Source organism: Natator depressus, chromosome 3 (genome assembly GCF_965152275.1).
Source record: "Natator depressus isolate rNatDep1 chromosome 3, rNatDep2.hap1, whole genome shotgun sequence".
NCBI classification, from domain to species: domain Eukaryota; kingdom Metazoa; phylum Chordata; order Testudines; family Cheloniidae; genus Natator; species Natator depressus.
The window spans coordinates 153,151,518-153,171,895 of NC_134236.1; the positions used below are offsets into that span (position 1 = coordinate 153,151,518).

At 43.0% G+C, this 20,378-nt stretch overlaps 1 protein-coding gene across 2 annotated transcripts in view; it reads left to right on the forward strand.

Moving 5' to 3' along the window:
• DAAM2 (dishevelled associated activator of morphogenesis 2) overlaps positions 1-20,378 on the forward strand; it is a 245,128-nt gene that overhangs the window by 108,311 nt on the left and 116,439 nt on the right. For both annotated transcript variants that reach the window (XM_074949118.1, XM_074949117.1), the window contains exon 3: positions 8,199-8,288. In XM_074949118.1, coding sequence (XP_074805219.1) covers positions 8,199-8,288 — 90 coding nt within the window. The remainder of the gene's footprint in view (positions 1-8,198; positions 8,289-20,378) is intronic.

Genomic DNA, 20,378 nt, shown 5'->3' on the forward strand with positions numbered 1-20,378 from the left:
GCCACACTCAAGTGTCTTATCTATGTCAGTCCACTGACAGTTACAGACTTAGATGTGCCCCTTCACATATCTGGTGTGGTGTGTGTGTGCCTACGACATATATGTTCACACAACACATGCATGTACATGTAAGACATCACCGTGTACATGCGTGCAGGCATGTACCATATGTAGTACATGGATATTATGTGCATAGGGCTGACACAGACGCTCAGGGCATACACATATGCACATTGTATGCATATTAGCATGCACATAAAGGTTTGGAAGCACAGATTTGCTTTGTTAATGAGTTCACAAACACACATCCCAATGCTTTCAGGCAATCAAACAGAAAATAATGCTTCTTCCCTAATCTCCTCCCACAAGTGATTTTATTCTTTTGTACCTTAAAGACGCTGCTGTTGATCACGAGGGTTTAAGATGGGGTGGAGGAGTCATTCACATGGGTTAGTGAAGCACTAAGGCCACATAGTACTTGCACATGTGGGAGAGAGAATGTGCCTCCCGTACATGCGGGAAAGCAGAGATCTACACCTGTGTAGGTGATGGTGGTGCTGTTGAGTATGAACATCCACCAGGTAATACTTGTCGATTGTTTCCCTGCTGTGGAGCTCGGTGAATGGAATTTCTCTTGCATTATGTTGAGCTGACAACACCAGCCAGCTCGTGGAGTTAACTTAATCTCTTTCAGTGAAAACTCAGTTGTCAATTTTCAACGCATCCTGCCAGACTCTTTATGTTCCAAGCATGGATTTCTCTAGCACACTGCTTCTGATTTGTCAGTGTGACAAACTAGATTGGACAAAGCACTGGAAAATACACTGTGGAGGAACAGTCCTATACTGTCCCCTGGAGATGGACAAAATGATGTAATAAATCTTCCCTATTTCTGACTTCTATGATTTCATAGGTATGTGTGGCAGGACTGAGATCCGAAGAGGGATTATTTTATTCATCCCCTCCTGGACGGGCCTGAAGTGGCTTTCAGGACTGCTGATTGTGTGAGCCTTTGATGGGGCTTCTCTCGCTTTTTCTTTCTCCTCAGCAGGGAGAAGTGCAGACACAATGTGAACGACATCAGTGTAACCCATTTGTAGTTGCCAAGATGGGGCTGGCACAGCGAATGGGGGCTGAAAAAATAAAGGTTCCTGGGATTTTCTCATAACGAAATGTAGCTGTCAGGCAACATAAATCACATGTTAGCAATGTGGTCTCACTCAGTTCACTTGTTAACACCATAACAGTTATGCTGGGTTGGATCCTGTATTGGAAAGGATCACACTGTGCTGCTGACAACCCCCCCTCCTCTCTCTCTCTCTGCTGCTTCTCCTCCCTCTCCAATCCCAAAGACACAAGGCTTTTTATCTGGTTTGGCTTGGGTTGCATTTCAACATTGCTTACCTCACCACCTCCCCAGCTCAAACCCTCCTTTGGCCCCTCAGGGTGCCGGGGCCAAAGGACACTGGATCGGATCCTAGGATATGTTAGAATCCGTGTTTATCTTTTATAAAATAAACCCAGCGTGAGGGGCAATTTTTTTGGTTGGGACCAAGGCTCTGCCATCCCATGTGGGAGTGTCAGAGGCTTGGAATTTTTATTGGCCCCTCTTCTAATTATGTGATAAATCTACATGTTAACAGCTCTGGTCTGGTGTGCCATGGAATTGGGATCCCAGTGCAAAGCATTTGGCACATCCTCTGCAGGCCCAGCCACCTCTGAGCCAAGGTTGGCAGTGGGGGAGAGGTCAGAAGAGGGGGTTACACTGTGATCTCTATAACTAAGATAAACTTGGTGCTTGTGAAATTGGAAAGACAGTGTGAGAGAGCCTGTTTTCTGTGTGGGACAGAGATAATGGGACAAAGAGAGGAGGGGTAAAGGGAAATGAAAAGGCGTGTGTGTATGAGAGAGGAAAAGGGTAGGAAGCATGAATGAGAGGGTGTGCACGTGGGGAGTGTTCAACTATATAAAATGCACGCACATAGACAGAATGTCACAATACTAATAACAAACCACTGGCACCAGATTTATTTGCAATAAAGGTGGTGATAATTTTCCAAAGAGAAGGACCCTGAAACAAGGAGACCTTACAGAGCGCTATGGGCATATTAACAAAATTAAGCAAATTCATCCTTAGTTTCTCTTAGTTGCATGTTCTGATTAGAATGCAGCTTGTAGAAAAGTGCAGAATGAGGCTGGAGTGACCAGCAAGAAAAAAGCTTTGCAGAATTTAAAAAACAAGGTCCCTAGTACTAGTATGGAAATATTTTGGAAGGGAAGAGACATTCACCTGCTTCAGGGCACCAGCCACTCTGTAGCTCAGGCAGGAACAGCTCAGGCTGGGGACAGCTTATTCAAAAACTTTCTCCTGCAGGGTTTCTGAACTCTCCTTTGAAACATTTGGCACTGGTCACTGTTGGAGACAGGACACTGGATCAGATGAACCACTGGTCTGATCCGGTATGGCAATCTCTATCTTACTCTTTTTTGGTAAATTCAAAACAGGAAGAATTGAATTCTCAGTTCAGCGATGTCAACCTACACCATCAGAGAATTTGGCCCCATAATCTTTGTTGTGCAAGTTCTTAGAGGTTGAGGGCTGGTTGTCCTTTTGCAAGATGAACAACCAGGTCATCTTAAGCACTGACTAAAATGTAACAAAACCATGCTCAGATTGGAAAAGAAATGCTGGCAATCATTTTTGGTTGAGAGTGGGTTCACAAGTATGTTTGCAGGCCGAAATCAACCGAGGCAGAAACAAGACTATAAACCTTTGTAAACCGTCTTACAGAAACTATTGGGCAAAGTACCACCAAGACTTCAGAGAATGATCACGACATTGCAAAAGTGAAATACAGACCTGGAAAGGAGCTGCTTCTAGTAGGCATGCTTTCAAGAGCACCTCTAAGCAGGGGAAGCCAGGAGCTGCAGGAAGAGGAGGTTGAAGTACATATAACACTACTACCCATTTCTGAAGCAAAATCTGACAAGCTCAAATGAGAAACACAAAATGATCCAACTTACAAGGCCCTGAGCAAGAATTAGATGGATAGTCAGCAGAAAAAGTCCAGAAATCGCCTCACATAAAAACATACTAGGACTGTAGAGATGAACTTACTGCCTGGGGTGGAATTCTGTACAGAGGACATGTCCTAGTCTCGTGCCACCCAAGGTTGGAAATGCTAAACATACAGAGCTGCAGTGTCCATCTGATGCCTCGTTTACACTACGGGTGGAGATCGATCTAAGTTAAGCGTCTTCAGCTACGTGAATAACATAGCTGAAGTTGACATACTTAGATCTACTTACCACGGGGTCCACGCTACGCTATGTCAATGGGAGAGTGATCTGCAGTTGATTTAGTGGGTCTTCACTAGACCTGCTAAATCAACCACCAATGCATCGATCACTGTGTGTTGATTCCCCCAGTAGGTGTAGACAAGCCCTGAGTGTAGAGAAGTTTTAAGTACAGCGCTTGAGATCTTCTGGTCAAATTTAAGAGATCTTCTGTCATCAAAGCGAAGGTGTCTAAGTATGACAACTGCAAGCAATGCAGAAGTATCAGCCTCAATCCAATTTATTATCAGGGTTATTTGTTTTGAAATAGCATTTATTGACACCAGTCAAGGATCAGGACTCTAGTATGCTAGGCACTGTACATATGTGGTAAAAAGACTGTCCCTCCCCAAAGAGGTTGCAGTGTAGGTTGTGACAATGCACAACAGGCGGAACTATTTGAGATTTTTGGATTCAGGAATCATTGCGTGAAACCTATGGCCTGTGCTTATGCAGGTGGTCATATTAAATAGTCATAAGCCCTTCTGGCCTTAAAATCTATAAAAATTCAGGACTGGCTTAGTCCAATACTGGCACAAACTAATTTGAATTCAGTGAGGAAGAGGATCTTGTATTGGACTGTACCAATGTAATAAGACCTTGCAAATCGCAGTTTGTTCCCCATAGGATTCCAGATGAGTTAACAGATAATGGCCAAGAATGCAGGAGGGGTACATTTTGGTAATTCTCTTCCATGTCAGTCCATGTACACCTTGTCAAGTCCTTCCCATGCACATTCAGAAGGATTAGTAGAAAAATCTGCATAAGTAGCAAAGAACTTTATCTAAAAGAAGAGCCCTGCTGCACTGAAGGGATTCCACACACAGTATTGTTAGACTGTCCCAACACACCTCACAGGAGTTTATTAGGATCAAAGTTTCAGAGTATATGAAATTCTTCCCATCTAAACCCTACAGTTCCAATTGAATGAATTATTCTTCCTGTCCTAAAAAGCACTGATGGGCAGAGTTACTGGGCCCTACGACGTTCCACCTGGAGATAGCTACATTTTAGAGATGGGTGAAGGGATTCCTAAACACAGTCCTTAATATGCAGCCAGCTTCTTCAAGATAACCATGGGGTATTTTAATTTTCTCCCATATTATTTTTCCTGTATTCATTTAAGGTAACGCTTTTGCAGAGAGGTGCTGCCTTTTATTGGTGAAACGTTTCCTTTTGTTCTGCTTGTGCTGGACTTATGATGATATCAAACACAATGGCTGCCAAGCACCAGGTCCAGCATTCACAACTTGACTGTTCCCCAAATCATGGGACATAGTATGGTTTTTAATCCTACAAAAAACTGTTTTATGTTCCCTGCCCATTCCTCCTCTTCTCTCCCTCTTGTTTTCCTGGGTTGCAGCCATTTTGAATGCAGGCCATCTTCCCCTTTGGCGCAGAGAACTGAACTGGAAATATTTGAACCTCAAATCCAGCTCCAATACGTTTTAATGTTGTATCATCAAAATTCAGTCTGTCCGTAAAAAAGGGCCCACATAAAAGGGAAATTAACTGAATGTATCCCACCCTCAGTAAGTAAAAATAAAAAAGGAAATGGAAAACTGAGTGCAGTGTAAGGAATAGTAACGGGACTTTTTTTTTAAACATCTCCTTGAGGCCATTCTGGCAAATGTCTCTTTAATCTGTATTTCACTGGAGCACTTGCAGCTTGAAGTGCTTGTGAGAGCCAGGCAGCTGAACTGTGGTGTACAGGAGCCTGTTGGCATGAACCTCTGGAACCGAGCCCTCCATCCAAGACATAGAAGAACAGTTACTACATTTCTGTAGAGAAATCACCACAACAGATAGAAAAAAGGGGAGAGGAAAAAACCCTCTAACAGAACCTCTCTTCTTCCCACATGCTCCCTGGGCATCCAGGCATGAGGGCTTCCTAACCTAGCTCTGTCCCTGGTCTAGATGATGCTATTCAAGGTCCTTACTACTTCTGCACTCTCCCACCGCCTCCTTTTTGGTCCCTTTTTCCTCTAGTGGGTGGCCACTGTCACTGCACTCACATTAGAGCCAGCAGTCTCACTCGGTGACTAGGGCCAATCTGAAAACAGGCGGGTGTGATGTGTTCACGAGCACATTAGATATACCCTTCTGAAATCTCTTCAGAGCCTGAGGTGCTTGTTATGGCCATGCTCTCAGGCAGTGAGATTCTTAAGGTGGTTTCCATGAGAATTCCATATTAGAACAGGCAAATGGTTCATGTGGTCCAGTGTCTTATTTCTGGGTCAGGTCCCGTGCTTTCCTCTGTAGTCCTAGAAGTCCTTCACGCTGCCACTGTAGAAAGGGGTAAAGAAAGGCAGGATTTTGAGAACCTTTAGAGAACAAGGTGTGCCTCAACATGAGTGGCTGGGCAAGGGGAGGAAGGTTAGCGAGGCTGATATATCCATGACTATGCAATTTCACTGGCTTTCCTCCTTCACTGAAGGAGAGCACAGCTGCCACAAGAGTGACTGCACACTGCATTGAAAGCCAATGGTTGGCTTTGCTGCTGTTCTGTGTCCAGTAGGGCAGGTTTTCCTCCTCCACTATGGAGGTGCCCCCACTTGCAACCTTGCCATTTGGGCTGTGAACCTGGAGTCCAGGATTGGCCTGCTGACAATGGTCAATGCTGGTGGTTTCAGAGGAAGGATTAGCCCACCCTCTCTAACTGCTGTTCAGTGGAAGCAGATTCCTTCCTGATCGTCAGCTGATGAGCAAGTTATGCCCTGAATCATTAAGATTGCAGCGAGGGCAATGACTCTTACTGTTTTGTTTGCTTTTTTTAGGTTGCAGTGAAGAGGGCTGCCTGCATGTGCATGCTTTTTTCCATTGCATCTTCTACCATCCCATCATCTATCTGTTCTGTAAGGAAGCTCATGCTATAAGGATGCAAAATATATAATTAAATGGCAGAATGCTAGGTGTGGCAAAGACGGCATCATGCACTTTGGCCAGGAGGTCAGACTAGATAACCATAATGGTCCCTTGAGGCCTTATAATCTATGAATCTATGCCTGATGCATGCAACACCCACAAAAGGGGTTCAGCAACTTTCAGAGGTGGCGAAGTTACAGCATCCTGCCCTCAGGGTATGCTCACTTAATGAATATTCTGATATGATATGATTATCTTGTCTTCTTTTATTGGTTGAGAGTGCTGTCATTCAGTATGGTATTGGGGGACCTTCTGTGAAAACCACACAGAACTAGTTATCTCTCAACTTGTTCTTGTATATGAATTAAGCTTCGTAACAGAGCTCCTACTGTATCTTCTTTGCCTCCAGTTTCTTGCAGTGATGATTTTCTAAGGACTCAGCTAAGACTGGCCAGCTCACTTCACGTGTATTGCAGCCCTAGCAGCTCTTCTTCCAAACCTGGAAACTCTGATTTCCTCCTTGATCCTCCCACTCGTCCCACACACTTGATCTCCAACAGCATTCCTTTGCTGGTCTTACGACCTTACATGTAGTTTCTCTCTCCCTCTCTACCCAAGAATATGATTCTGGTTGGAACTTATAGAACTCCTTGTCTCACTTGGCTGCCCCCTTGGTTGGAAACTCACCCTAAACATTTCCACATGGCTTGTGCTCTTCATGCACAGCTAACCTTTTTTTTTTCTTTAAACATTTTTGAAAAGAATAAAAATCCCCCAGCTTATTCTACCTTCTGCTGCTGGCAGTGACCTAGCCTTGTTACTGTTTGCATTTCTTTTGTACCTTTCTGCTGCTAAAGTCTCTGTGGACCTTTTAAATCTGTCAGCAGCCACTACCAGGCTCAGTATGCAATTTAGCTCACTGTTTTCACAAGTTTCCCAGCCCTGAAAGCTTTCCAAATGAGCCATTGTGGGACTGAGTTAGAGGTATTGTTCCTGCATTGGGCGAGCGTAGCATGGGTGCTGCATTTACAGTTCTGTTAGCCCTCACAATGTCATCTTGTTATAGGACTCCTGAACACTTTCTCCTTCAAATATATAATATATTACCAAAAAAAAATCTGGCTGAAACATTGTTTGAAACTGTGTAAGACAGGAGTGGATGGTCTTTGTACCACACACGTGTGCTCTTACTCTTGTTCAAGCACACCCTCTGCCGCTTGTTTTGTATGATCAGCACAGATGGACCAAACAAAGCAAAATATGTTGCTGTGCTCTTCAGAATATTATTTATATCCAACCAGAACTCTAAGGACTTCAACGGAGATTGGAGCCCCATTTTGCTAAGTGCTTAATGTACACAGTAAAAGACAGTCCCTTCCCTGAAGAGTTCAAAGCTGGCCTAAAAATCAATAGCAGTTTGGCATCGCTGGCAGTTTCTGGGGTTGTTCTTTTGGGGGTTGGTGCAGGTCAGTCCTGAAGTATATTGGCAGGGCTGGGCCGCCGGCGGGCAGGATCCAGGTTGGTATTTTGGGCCTGGAAGGAGGTGCATTGACTCTATATAGACTTCTCAGAGAAAGTTTAGTGTCTGCCTTATTTTAGCCAGAGAATTGAGGTTTTTTCACTTCAACTCTTTCATGACATGTCACCTTCTATCAGGATGTATCCCTTCTTATTCATCAAATACAGCGATTGCTCCCACCGGGGTGAGCACAGGTATAATGATGATTCGCAAGGGAAGTCACACTGGTTGCTCGTCACCTCCCTGGGTCTGTTCTGCTCTAACTGGGGGAACCTGTAGCAGAATGTGAACGTAAATCAGTGGTGAAGGGGATACAGGCAATACAAATCTTTACAGAGATCTCTCATTACAGGGAGACACTAGGTCCTCTGCTGCTTTAATTGAGGGTGTGGGGTGTGCTTGCTTGATGCATGTTCTTCCCACAGTATTGGCAGGTATCAATGCATCTGACTGTGTATGTTTCATTTAACAATCCCAGGATGAACTGGATCTCACAGATAAGAACAGAGAGGCTATGTTTGCACTCCCGCCAGAGAAGAAGTGGCAGATTTACTGCAGCAAAAAGAAGGTACTATCTTTTGATTGATTTTAAGTGCTAAATAATTAATAAACTCTGTTTGTATGTAATTAACTACGTACGTGTGTGTAGAGTGTTTAACCATCTTGATCTACACAGAATATGTGGTGGAGTGGTAAAAAGGCTTTATTGGCATGAATTCGGGACAGCTTTCTTATGAGTAGTGAAAGCACAAGTGATTTATGAAGGGCATCCAGAACCAGGTAAAGCCTTTATGCCTTACCACACAATCATGAATTGTGCATATGCTATGTATGTTACAGAAAAAAACTATTTTGGAAGTGTTTTATAGAATTTTTAAAATCTTTTATTACTTTAGTTACCATGAATCTAATCATAGAAGGCTCAGAGTGGAAAATACATTTTTTGGAACCTCTAAAGATATCTTAATATATATGTAATTATGTTGCTGTTGTAAAGTTTGATATCTCAGGGCCCTCCAGAGCAAGTAGAAAGCAGTGTATATCTCATTTGACAGAGCGATCAGTTAATGTGAGTTTCTAGGGGTAACTTCCTCATTCAAATAAACAGGAAGGTTTTGAAATTGCTGTCAAAGAGAGAGGCTACTGGAGGAACAAGAGCTACTGGTGCAGGAAGTGAATCCAGATATTTTCGGGATAACAGAAACCTGGTGGAATAGTAGTCATGACTGGAGTACGGGGGTATTGAAGGGTATGTGCTGTTTAGGAAAGACAGAAATAAAGGCAAAGGTGGTGGAGTAGCATTGTATATCAATGATGAGGTAGACGGTAAAGAAATAAGAAGTGATGGAATGGATAAGATAGTCAGTCTGTCTGGGCAAAAATCACATTGGGGAAGAAAGCTACTAGAGCCTCCCCTGGGATAGTGCTTGGGGTGTGCTATAGACCGCTGGGATCCAATTTGGATATGGATAGAGACCTCTTTAATGTTTTTAATGAAGTAAATACTAATAGGAATTGTGTGATCATGGAAGACTTTAACTCCCCAGATATAGACTGGAGGACAAGTGCTAGTAATAATAATAGGGCTCAGATTTTCCTGGATACGGTAGCTGATGGATTCCTTCACCAAGTAGTTGCTGAACCAACAAGAGTGGATGCCATTTTAGATTTGCTTTTGGTGAGTAGTGAGGACCTCATAGAAGAAATGGTTGTAGGGGACAACCTTGGTTCGAGCGATCATGAGCTAATTCGGTTCAAACTAAATGGAAGAATAAACAAAAATAGATCTGTGACTAGGGTTTTTGATTTCAAAAGGGCTAATTTTAAAGAATTAAGGAAATTAGTTAGGGAAGTGGATTGGATTGAAGAACTTGTGGATCTAAAGGCGGAGGAGGCCTGGAATTACTTCAAGTCAAAGCTGCAGAAACTATCAGAAGCCTGCATCCCAAGAAAGGGAAAATTCATAGGCAGGAATTGTAGACCAAGCTGGATGATCACGCATCTCGGAGAGGTAATTAAGAAAAAGCAGAAAGCCCACAAGGAGTGGAAGATGGGAGGGATTAGCAAGGAAAACTACCTTATTGAGGTCAGAACATGTAGGGATAAAGTGAGAAAGGCCAAAAGCCATGTAGAGTTGGATCTTGCAAAGGGAATTAAAATCAATAGTAAAAGGTTCTATAGCCATATAAATGAGAGAGAAAACAAACAAACCAAAAAAAAAAAGAAGTGGGACCACTTAACACTGAGGATGGAGTGGAGGTTAAGGATAATCTAGGCATGGCCCAATATCTAAACAGATATTTTGCCTCAGTCTTTAATGAGGCTAATGAGGAGCTTAAGGATAATGGTAGGATGACAAATGGGAATGAGGATATGGAGGTAGATATTACCACATCCGAGGTAGAAGCCAAACTTGAAAAGCTTAATGGGACTAAATAATAATCTTCATCCAAGAATATTAAAGGAACTGGCACATGAAATTGCAAGCCCATTAGCAAGAATTTTTAATGAATCTGTAAACTCAGGGTTTGTACCGTATGACTGGAGAATTGCTAACATAGTTCCTATTTTTAAGAAAAGGGGGTGGGGGAAGTGATCCGGGTAACTACAGGCCTGTTAGTTTGACATCTGTAGTATGCAAGGCCTTGGAAAAAAATTTTGAAGGAGAAAGTAATTAAGGACATTGAGGTCAATGGTAATTGGGACAAAATACAACATGGCTTTACAAAAGATAGATTGTGCCAAACCGACCTGATCTCCTTCTTTGAGAAGGTAACAGATTTTTTTAGACAAAGGAAACGCAGTAGATCTAATTTACCTGTATTTCAGTAAGGCATTTGATAAGGTTCCACATGGGGAATTATTAGCTAAATTGGAAAACATGGGGGTCAATATGAAAATTGAAAGGTGGATAAGGAACTGGTTAAAGGGGAGACTACAAGAGGTCACACTGAAAGGTGAAATGTCAGGCTGGAAGGAGGTTACTAGTGGAGTTCCTCAAGGATCGGTTTTGGGACCAATCTTATTTAATCTTTTTATTACTGATCTTGGCACAAAAAGTGGGAATGTGCTAATAGAGTTTGTGGATGACACAAAGCTGGGAGGTATTTCCAATACAGAGAAGGACCAGGATATCATACAGGAAGATCTGGATGACCTTGTAAACAGGAGTAATAGTAATAGGATGAAATTTAATAGTGAAAAGTGCATTTAGGGATTAATAAAAAGAATTTTTGTTATAAACTGGGGACGCATCAGTTGGAAGTAACAGAAGAGGAGAAGGACCTCAGAGTATTGGTTGATCACAGGATGACTATGAGCTGCCAATGTGATATGGCTGTGAAAAAAGCTAATGTGATCTTGGGATGCATCAGGAGAGGTATTTCCAGCACAGATAAGGTGGTGTTAGTAGAGTTATACAAGGCACTGGTGAGACCTCATCTGGAATATTGGGTGCAGTTCTGGTCTCCCAGTTTGAATTTAAACATGGAACAGGTACAGAGAAGGGCTACTAGGATGATCCGAGGAATGGAAAACCTGTTTTGTGAAAGGAGACTCAAAGAGCTTGGCTTGTTAGCCTGACCAAAAGAAGGCTGAGGGGAGATATGATTGCTCTCTGTAAATATATCAGAGGGATAAGTACCATGGAGGGAGAGGAATTATTTAAGCTCAGTACCAATGCTGACACACGAACAAATGAATATAAACTGGCCATCAGGAAGTTTAGACTTGAAATTAGACAAAGGTTTCAAACCATCAGAGGAGTGAAGTTCTGGAACAGCCTTCCAAGGCGAGCAGTGGGGGCAAAAGACATCTGGCTTCAAGACTAAGCTGGATACATTTATGGAGGGGATGATACGATGGGATAGCCTAATTTTGGCAATTAATTGATCTTTGACTATTAGTGGTAGATATGCCCAATGGCCTGTGATGGGATGTTAGATGGGGTGGGATCTGAGTTACTACAGAGAATTCTTTCCTGGGTGTCTGGCTGGTGAGTCTTGCCCATATGCTCAGGGTTTAGCTGATCACCATATTTGGGGTTGGGAAGGAATTTTCCTCCAGAGCAGACTGGCAGAGGCCCTGGGGTTTTTTCGCCTTCCTCTGCAGCGTGGGGCACGGGTCACTTGCTGGAGGATTCTCTGCACCTTGAAGTCTTTAAACCACGATTTGAGGACTTCAGTAGCTCAGACATAGGTCAGGGGTTTGTTCAGGAGTGGGTGGGTGAGATTCTGTGGCCTGCATTGTGCAGATGTCAGACTAGATGATCATAATGGTCCTTTCTGACCTTAAGGTCTATGATTCTATGATAGAAGGATAAGGGCTTGTAGCTGATATCTACATTAATTCCCACAGGCTCCTGTCACTAGAAAAATAGGGGGTAGGGAGAGATGGCTGGATTTTTTTTTTCTTCACCTTTGGGAAACCTGTGTGAGAGAGAGACTTCCAGGAGTAGAGTACTGGATATTATTGCTGGTCCACAAGAAATAAAGAAGCATTTCCCTGATGATGTAGCACATGTTGGTTAAAGAGAAATGCCTAGAAAAAGCAGCTTTGGTGTGTGTTACTCCTTAAGCTTGTATTAGTCGCACCAGGAGATCTTCGATTTTCATCTTCTGGAGGCTGGTCCACATAAGAGGATAACATTCTGATTATATCTGACAATAAAGTGGCCTCAAACAGTAGACTCATGCTTTTAGCACTGAAGAGTCCAGATTCAAAGTCTGTAGATGACCCAGCTAAGATCATATTTTCCCTGCTGCTGCCTGCAACGTATTTTTTTCTGTGAATACATTGACCACTTTGGTACCTGGGGTTGTCAATCCGGACCCTTTCCTTGGCACTAAAATTACAATGGAATTTAAAAACAAAAACCAAAAAACCCTCAAACCAAAAAAAAAGATGTTTTTGCATATGGGCAGCTCTCTGCTGAAACCTATTGCCCAGGAAAAGTTGTTGATGATGATGAATAAGGTATTAGTATCTGAATGCTAGTAGTAATCCAGGAAGCACCGAAGAACTTTTTCGGCTCTGAGAATTCCATACGCCTATTCTGTTTGGTGGCTTCCATTATCCTTCCTGCTGGTGCATAGAGCTTGCACGTGGAGAGAAGGTGCAGGCTCCTGTGATTAATGTCTGCCTTACGTTTTTGCTGGCAGACTCATCTGGCTTTCTCAGCCCTAGTGGGAGAGGATCTATTTGTAGTCATCTTAGAGAACCACACATTCCATCTCCTGGACCAGCCAGCTTTGGCAGGAAGTTGCAGACTTTAATATATTTAATATGTTGGTTGGATTCACTACATTACACTTTTTTAAGGCAGTAGATTTGATATAAAAATTCTGAAGACCTCTGGAGTTAAAGGGGCCGCACAGTGGAAAATCTTTACACTGCATGTACAGTGCAATATCTGTTATCCAAACTCTAGGTATCTGAAATGTCCTGTTAACTGAAACAAGGTCAGGATGCCAGATGTCCTTTAATTACGCTGCAAATACTCTCAATTATCTGATGTTCTTTGCTTTTCCCTCCCTGTCCCCCATCTCTCCCTAAGGACAGTCAGAATATCCGTGTTGATCTGTTTTCCTCTCTCTGGCTGTCTGTATCTAATCTATCTAGTCTACAATGACAAAAATTTACCAGGTGTGTCTCAGTACAGAGAGAAAAAAATTGCAAATTCTTTGTGGGAAGGACAATCTAATATTAGACATGAAGGGCTCAATTCTCTAATGTAAAATATCCTGTCAGGAACCCACGATGTGCCCTGCAAGGGAGGTCTCACTCTGCAAGGTGTGCTGAGCACTCTCCATTCCATTAGTTTCATTTAAATCAAGATGGAATTTTTTTTTTCTAAAAGATATTGTGACAGCATGACAAAGATGCTCTAAGAATTTAGGGAAGTGCTATGGCCTGTGTTATGCAGGAGGTCAGACTAGATGATCACAGTGGTCCCTTCTGCCCTCGGAATCTAGGAATCAGGAGTTGAGGGTATTCAACACCTTGCAGGAGGAGTGAGCAGTCAGTTCTGAGTAGGTTATGTACTCTGAAATGGAAGTGTTAAGAAGTAAAAATTAAGGGGACCATTCACATACATTAATCCAAGATACCATTTCCAGTCTAAGATGAAAAGAAGGTCAAAGCTCCTGAATTTGCCTCAAAACTGTGGGACCCACTGACTGTCTTACGTAAACAAATGCCCTTTACAAAAATGTGGCTCATGCATCACTAAAGGTACTTTGTTCATTTATCTTGACAATTGTAGTTTAGATTTAATTATTTATGGTGATTGTTGCTAAGGCGCTCATGAAAGGTCATTGTGGTACACTCAGACCTCATTACAGCCTGTCTTTCACGTCATATCATTATTGAGAAATGGGAAAAGGCAAACTTTAAAAAAAAAAAAAAAAGAGGAGAGAGGCCTGAGCCAAACCTCACCAGGCCATGCACTGCAGGACTTGAAGATGTCCAAATCTGGATCCAAATATTTTGGTTCTGGAGCCTGTCTCTTATTTCAGATAGCTGCAGATTTCTATAGCATTTGTGTAACCAACCGCACTCTGGCTATCATTGGCCTTTTGAAACTAGGACCTTTAGTGCTAAAAGAGTAGCACCTCTACCTCTCACTGTAGTCGGCTCTTATACTCTTTTGTGGATCTACCACTGGAGGTAGACAAAGACCCACTCAACCCTGGCATGAAACATTTGCATCTTTTTCATGTCTTTGCATCTGCTCCTTCAGGGTTTTACGTGGTGATCGATTCAGAGCTGATGCTAACACTCAGGACTGTCTTCATTTATATTGGAATGAGTCTCCCTTGAAGCTCTTCTGACCCAAATACCAAACTCTTGCCTTAGATCCGCGTGTTACCCTCTCTCTCTACTGTGAACATCCACTGGGGCCTAAGGGGGATGTGTGTATTGACTGATTGCATTTTATGATACCATCAACCCATTCATGTAGGATATGCTGCCTTTGTTCAGTGTGTGCATCTCATCTGCACATCTGTGGAAGTCTGGACTGCCGTAAGACTATTGACCCAATTCTGTAATCTCTACACAGACAAGACACACACCCCGCTGAATTTCCTGGGAAGAATTTGTTTGCAGGAACTGTAGATCAGGCTCTGTACAGTGCAATCATATTATATTTTAAGCAGTAAACTTTCTGGTTCCACCAATGCTTAGACAAATGTTAACATTAATTTTTTCAGGTTTTAGAACATTTTATTTGCATATTAAAAAAATTGTTCATTCCAATAATTAAAATCATTTGAACAAAAAAGGGCACTTGATTAACTGCATTTTACAGGGCACAGGACCTTGGTACAGCTTTGCATTTATTTGTGTGTTGCTTTACCAGGAGAAGAGCTATGTGCACATGTTTTGTTTGAAAAAGTTAATTTTAAAAAGTCATTGGTTAAATTATTTGACTGTTACTTGGCCAGCTCTTATTAGGATTCTATTAAGGGCCAGACAGTGTGAACTGCTGAGAAACCTCAACTCATACCGATTTAGAACATTCTGCACCTCGCACAATCAGGATTTAATGTGCCAGTAATAGCCTAGTGCCTTCTGCACAGTCTCAATAACACAAGGCTCTCTTAGACTTCTTATTGCTAGATAAACAAGTGAGGTTGTTTTCTTTTCACGGCCCTTGCTGCCTCCAGAGAGTAATTTGTAAACCTTCAACTAACCAACTTTCAGCAGGAGGTGAGTATATTTTGTGCATTTGGGTGGATTTTTTTTCTTTTTGCTTTGAACTAGAATAAAAAGCAAATCTGTTTCTCAAAGCCGATCAAACTAGACCTGATCTGTCTGAAAGAAACAGGTATGTTAAACTCTCCTTGGCTGGCTGGCTAGTTGGGGCTGTTTCCTTGTTTTGTCTGACTTTTTTTGTGATAAGGGAGGGTTCTCGGCTGAAGCAGAAGTGTCAGGAGGAAGACTTGATAGCCTGATTCTGATCTTACCCTGGAGTAACTCCTTTGACTTCAAGAGACTCTTGTGATTTATACCAGAGCAGGTGAGGAGTGAGAAGAGAATCAGGGCTTGAGTGTTGAAGGATTAGCCAGTCCAGTCTAGCTCTGCCAAAGGAGGCACTCGTGTCTGAGAGAACCTGCAGCACTTTTAATCCTCCAAGCGGTGACACTTCCCATATTGATACCTAATCTTCTAGAGATGGGGAAGCCATTCTTCAGTGACACAGGCATGACTGAGAAGCCACCTGAAAAAGCCACCAAGGAGGCATTCTGTGAAACCATGCTGTGCCCGCCAAAAAGTAATGCTCAAGAGAAAGCAGAATTTGCTCATGACTGCATTGTTCATGGATCATTTATTCCTGCTATCTGTCCATTACTAATTCAGTGAGGGTGACTTTTTTTTTTTTTACCCTACTGCTATCCTTCATGTATGTGAAATGTTGTGGTCTAGTAGAATGAGCCTGAGACTAGGAGAAAGGAGCCCATTGACTCTAAACTTGGCCCTGCCATTGATTTAGTGCATAGAACTGGTCAAGTCACTTCATGTCTCGGTCTCCGTTTCCCCATCTGTAAAGTGAAGATGATGCCCACCTAACCTCACTGGTGTGGGCTGAAAGTTATTCATTATTCTTTATACAGGTCTTTGGTGTAAACTGCCGTATAAGGGCTAAGCATTACTAATTATTTATATATATAAACCTAGAATGTTCTGAGAGAAACTTCACCTATAGTCAGGGCTGTCTTTAGGCGTACACAGCATATGCGGCTGCGTAGGGCACCCAAAAATTTGGGGCACCACCAGGACGGCAGGTAAGAGCAGGTCAGCTCCCCACACCCAGCGTGCATTGCAGCCTCCTTAGGCAGGGGCCGTATTCACAGAGCTGAATGTGCCCGTGCAGCACATTCTGCATGAGGGAGACGGTATGGGGGTTTCTGCAGGGAACTGTGACTCTCCGCTGCCATGAGGCAGGCTGGGCGGCTTGGTATTCTCTGCTGCCTCGTCCCTCCCCCCTTCCGGACTGCCGCAGCGACTGCTGCGTACGAAGCTCGGTGTGTTTCTTCTGGGGTCCACTGGCACCAGTTTAGTAATACTGTGTAGGGCCCCATAAATCCTGAGGACGGCCCTGCCTATAGTAAAACTAGTCAATGTCATGGAAACACCCTGTTTTCCCCTCTGCAATATGCACACCTTGCCCAAAGAGTATAGAGGTATTTTGCAGCAGAGTCCGCAGATATTCTCAGATCTTAGTATTGCTGCTCAGCCTGTCTGGTGTAAAAGTCCATCATCCTGGGGTGTTAATTTGGGAAGGGATCCTGCAATGAGCTGTGTGCTCTTTGCTGACTGATAGGAATGAAAGGCACTTAGTGCCTCACAGAGTCAGACCTTTAGTTTTAAACAGTATTTGCTGCTGGCTTTTTATAGCCTTTCAGTGCAGTGTCGCACAGAGTCCCAGTCTGTACCCATGCCGTCTGTCTAATGTTAATGAAGAGAATGTCTAAATGTTTAAAAAGAGTTTCTCTTACCACTCAAGCTTTGCCCTTGTGGTTTGCCTTGTCAGCAAATGCAGCATGATATTGTGCAGCTGGATGTAGAGTTAGAGGCTTCTATCCTCTACCCCCACATCCAGGCCCAGATCCATCCTCAGTCTCATTTCTAGCCAGAGTCCCAAATCTAGCTCCAACCCCAATCCAAACTGCGATTGCTGCTCTAAACCAAGTCCCAGCCTACATACGTAGAGCATTTTGTTCTAGGCCATGCATGTCATTTTATTCTCTTTTCTGGTGTCCGATGATGAAATCAGAGCTGTATTTTGCAGCTTTTGACATATGTAGGTAAGAGCAGGGGATAATGACGGTAACGAAATCAGTCCTCCTTAGCCCTTAGGTGAAACAGCATGCTGTTTGCACCCTGATTGGCTGATGCTGAGAAACCAGATAGAATATTACTTTTATTCATTTCTCAGCTTAAAAGTGAGCTGAAAGGCTGTTTCCTCTCACACTCTGAGGTCTTGTCTCCCTGTTTCTCTTGCTACAGCTGACCTCATCACTGATGTTTAAGGCAGAGCAGGGAGCTTTGTGTTAGCTACACCATTGTTTGTAGCAAGGGAAAGTGTTCATTTCCTTCAGATACCTCACTCAAACATCTCTATGTTGAAAGGAAACTCTCTATAGAAGCAGAGAGAGAAACTGGACCTTCATCTGGTCTCATGTAGGGACACTAGACCCTAATGAAGGTCTCCCCATTGTGTTGTCTGAATGTGGATTTTTGCTTTTGTTTTTGTATTGTCTGACTCAGATTATGAATCCCTTGGGTCAGGAGCCAGGACTTGCTTTACGTTTGTGCAGTGTCAACCACCTGGTCAGTGCATAATCAATCATGATGGCTTTCAGTTTCATTGTTTTCAACTTTTTGTGAGTTTTTATCTGAAAGTCGGTTCATAGAATCTGTTACCAACTTAGGATCCAAAACGTTTTTTTTATTGTGGGTTTTATATTTGTAAGGGGTATTGTCTACACTGCATCGTAAGCCTAGGGTTTGAACTCAGGCTGTAGCCTAACCCCCCTTCTGTCTACACAGATTACACTAACCCAGGGTCCCAGGACCTCATGGGGGTGGAGGGTCAAAGACCGAGGCAAGCCAGGACCCAGGATTCAAGCCCTATTGCTTTGCTGTGTAAATGCAGCACCACTGGATTTGTGCTCTGGGAGTCTGCCAAAAGTATCCCACAATTCCATGGGCCACCTTTCTTTGTCCTCTAGACAGTCAAGGTTGGTGCACCTCACATTTTCTCATGCTGCACCATGAACAAAGGGCTAGAGTGGCCACATTTTGGGAGGGCACTAGGAAGTCTGAGCTATGAGTGGCTGGACTCAGGCCTGCGTAATGCAGTGTAGATGCTGGAGCCCCAGGTTTGGACCTCAGGTTCAACAATTCCGACACTGGGGTTACAGATTGGTTTAGATGCTCAGGCCCTGGGTTAACAAACCCAAGTTCTGCTAAGCCTGGACTTATACTGAGGTGTAGACATACTCTAATGCCCTTCTTTAACTTTGTTCTTCAGCACTCAGTATCTGGTGCAATTCTAATGAGTATCTGATATGGTACAGTACTTGAGAAGCACTTTATTAGGAACCCCAGTTAAGCAGAGCTTGATGAAGGTGTAATCGCTCTTTCTCTTAATTATGAATATTGTGCCTTTTAAGGAGATGGAGCTCTCTTGCTCCAGCTAGCGGGAGAAGCTAAATACAGAGTAGCCCTGCTGCTAAGGCAAGAGCTACTGGTAGTTGGTTGATCAAGCCCCAGCTGAGAGTCAGGGGAGCTGGTTGAATGTGTACAAGTGTAACACACTGGCTAAGTGTGTGTGTTGTCTTGTCTTGTCAGTGGCTGATTCACATGTCAGATATGAGCCTCTTACATGTATGTGGTCAAGGTAGTTGCTACTTTAGCTGAAGTAGTTTGGGCTTATGTTTTGGTGCTGAAGGTGCCAGGTTGTCTCCCCACGGACTCTTCCTAAATTTGTTAGAGGTTTAATGCTTCAATCTTGTAAGTTTTTAAATAGGAATGTCACATGGGGCCATAGGTTTGTAGGCAGGACCCCAGAAGCCCCACAAAGAACTCAGGCAAGAGTGAATCGCTGTTTGTGTAGGTCTTGCATTCACCCTAGCTGGGATTCATCCATCATCTCCTGCATCATCACAAGGAGATCTTATCCTTAAAATAGACTGAAACTTCTAGTTCCCCTTAATTCCCCTCCAGGTGCCTGGCGTCTACAGTCACTCTCAGCCAGAATGGTGCATTGCTGCTTCAGCCTAGGAGACTGACTGAAAAACAAGTCTGAAATGCAGAATTTCACAAAATAGGGTTCTCTGAACATAGTCTTGCATTTCAGTTACTGTTGTTCAGAGAAATCTCAAGGTACTGGTAAGTCACCAAAGGGAGGATGTTGCCCTTTGGAAACAGCTGCATTCTTTAGCTGGAAGTTTTCAGAATGCCAGCATCCTTGGAGTTAACTTGCTATTTTCCTGCCAGTATCTGCTGCTTTCCCCCTAAACAGAATGATTTAATGCTCCGTTACCTGGGATGATTTGTTAGCCCAATAGTGTTCTGGAGCCCCACCAGTCTCTCTAATCTAGATATCATGACTAGTTACGTGATGTAACTGAAAGTGGAATATAGACCAATGAATTTGGATATACAGGCCTATGACAAGCACAGAACATGGATAGTATGGCTGTCCGTCATATCAGATGATGTCACAGCACCTCTTGTGTTTTTGTTCTTGTATAAAAGAGAGCATGTGCAGCACTAATGCATCTGTTCATTGGAATGAAATGTGCAAGAGTCAGTGGCCCATAACTTCTCCAGCTCTTGCATCTAGAAGATTTTTAAAGAAGGAAAGCAAAGAGGTCACAATTACTACATGATGGATGACATTCCAGGACCACTTCAAACAGAAATAACTGTTTTAATAGTGGCATAAGTTAATGCACAACATATGCTGTGTATTGCAGGTGTCAGAATTCGTGCAATATTGCCAGACCCAGTAAAAACCAACACAAATCAGTATCTGTTTCCTCTCTTCTTCAGCTTTTGGGATAGCATTCTTAGAACAGAAAAAGGATTTGTCCCTTTGTCAATTTGTCAATTTGAACTTGGTGAGCCTAGTGTACAAAATGGTATG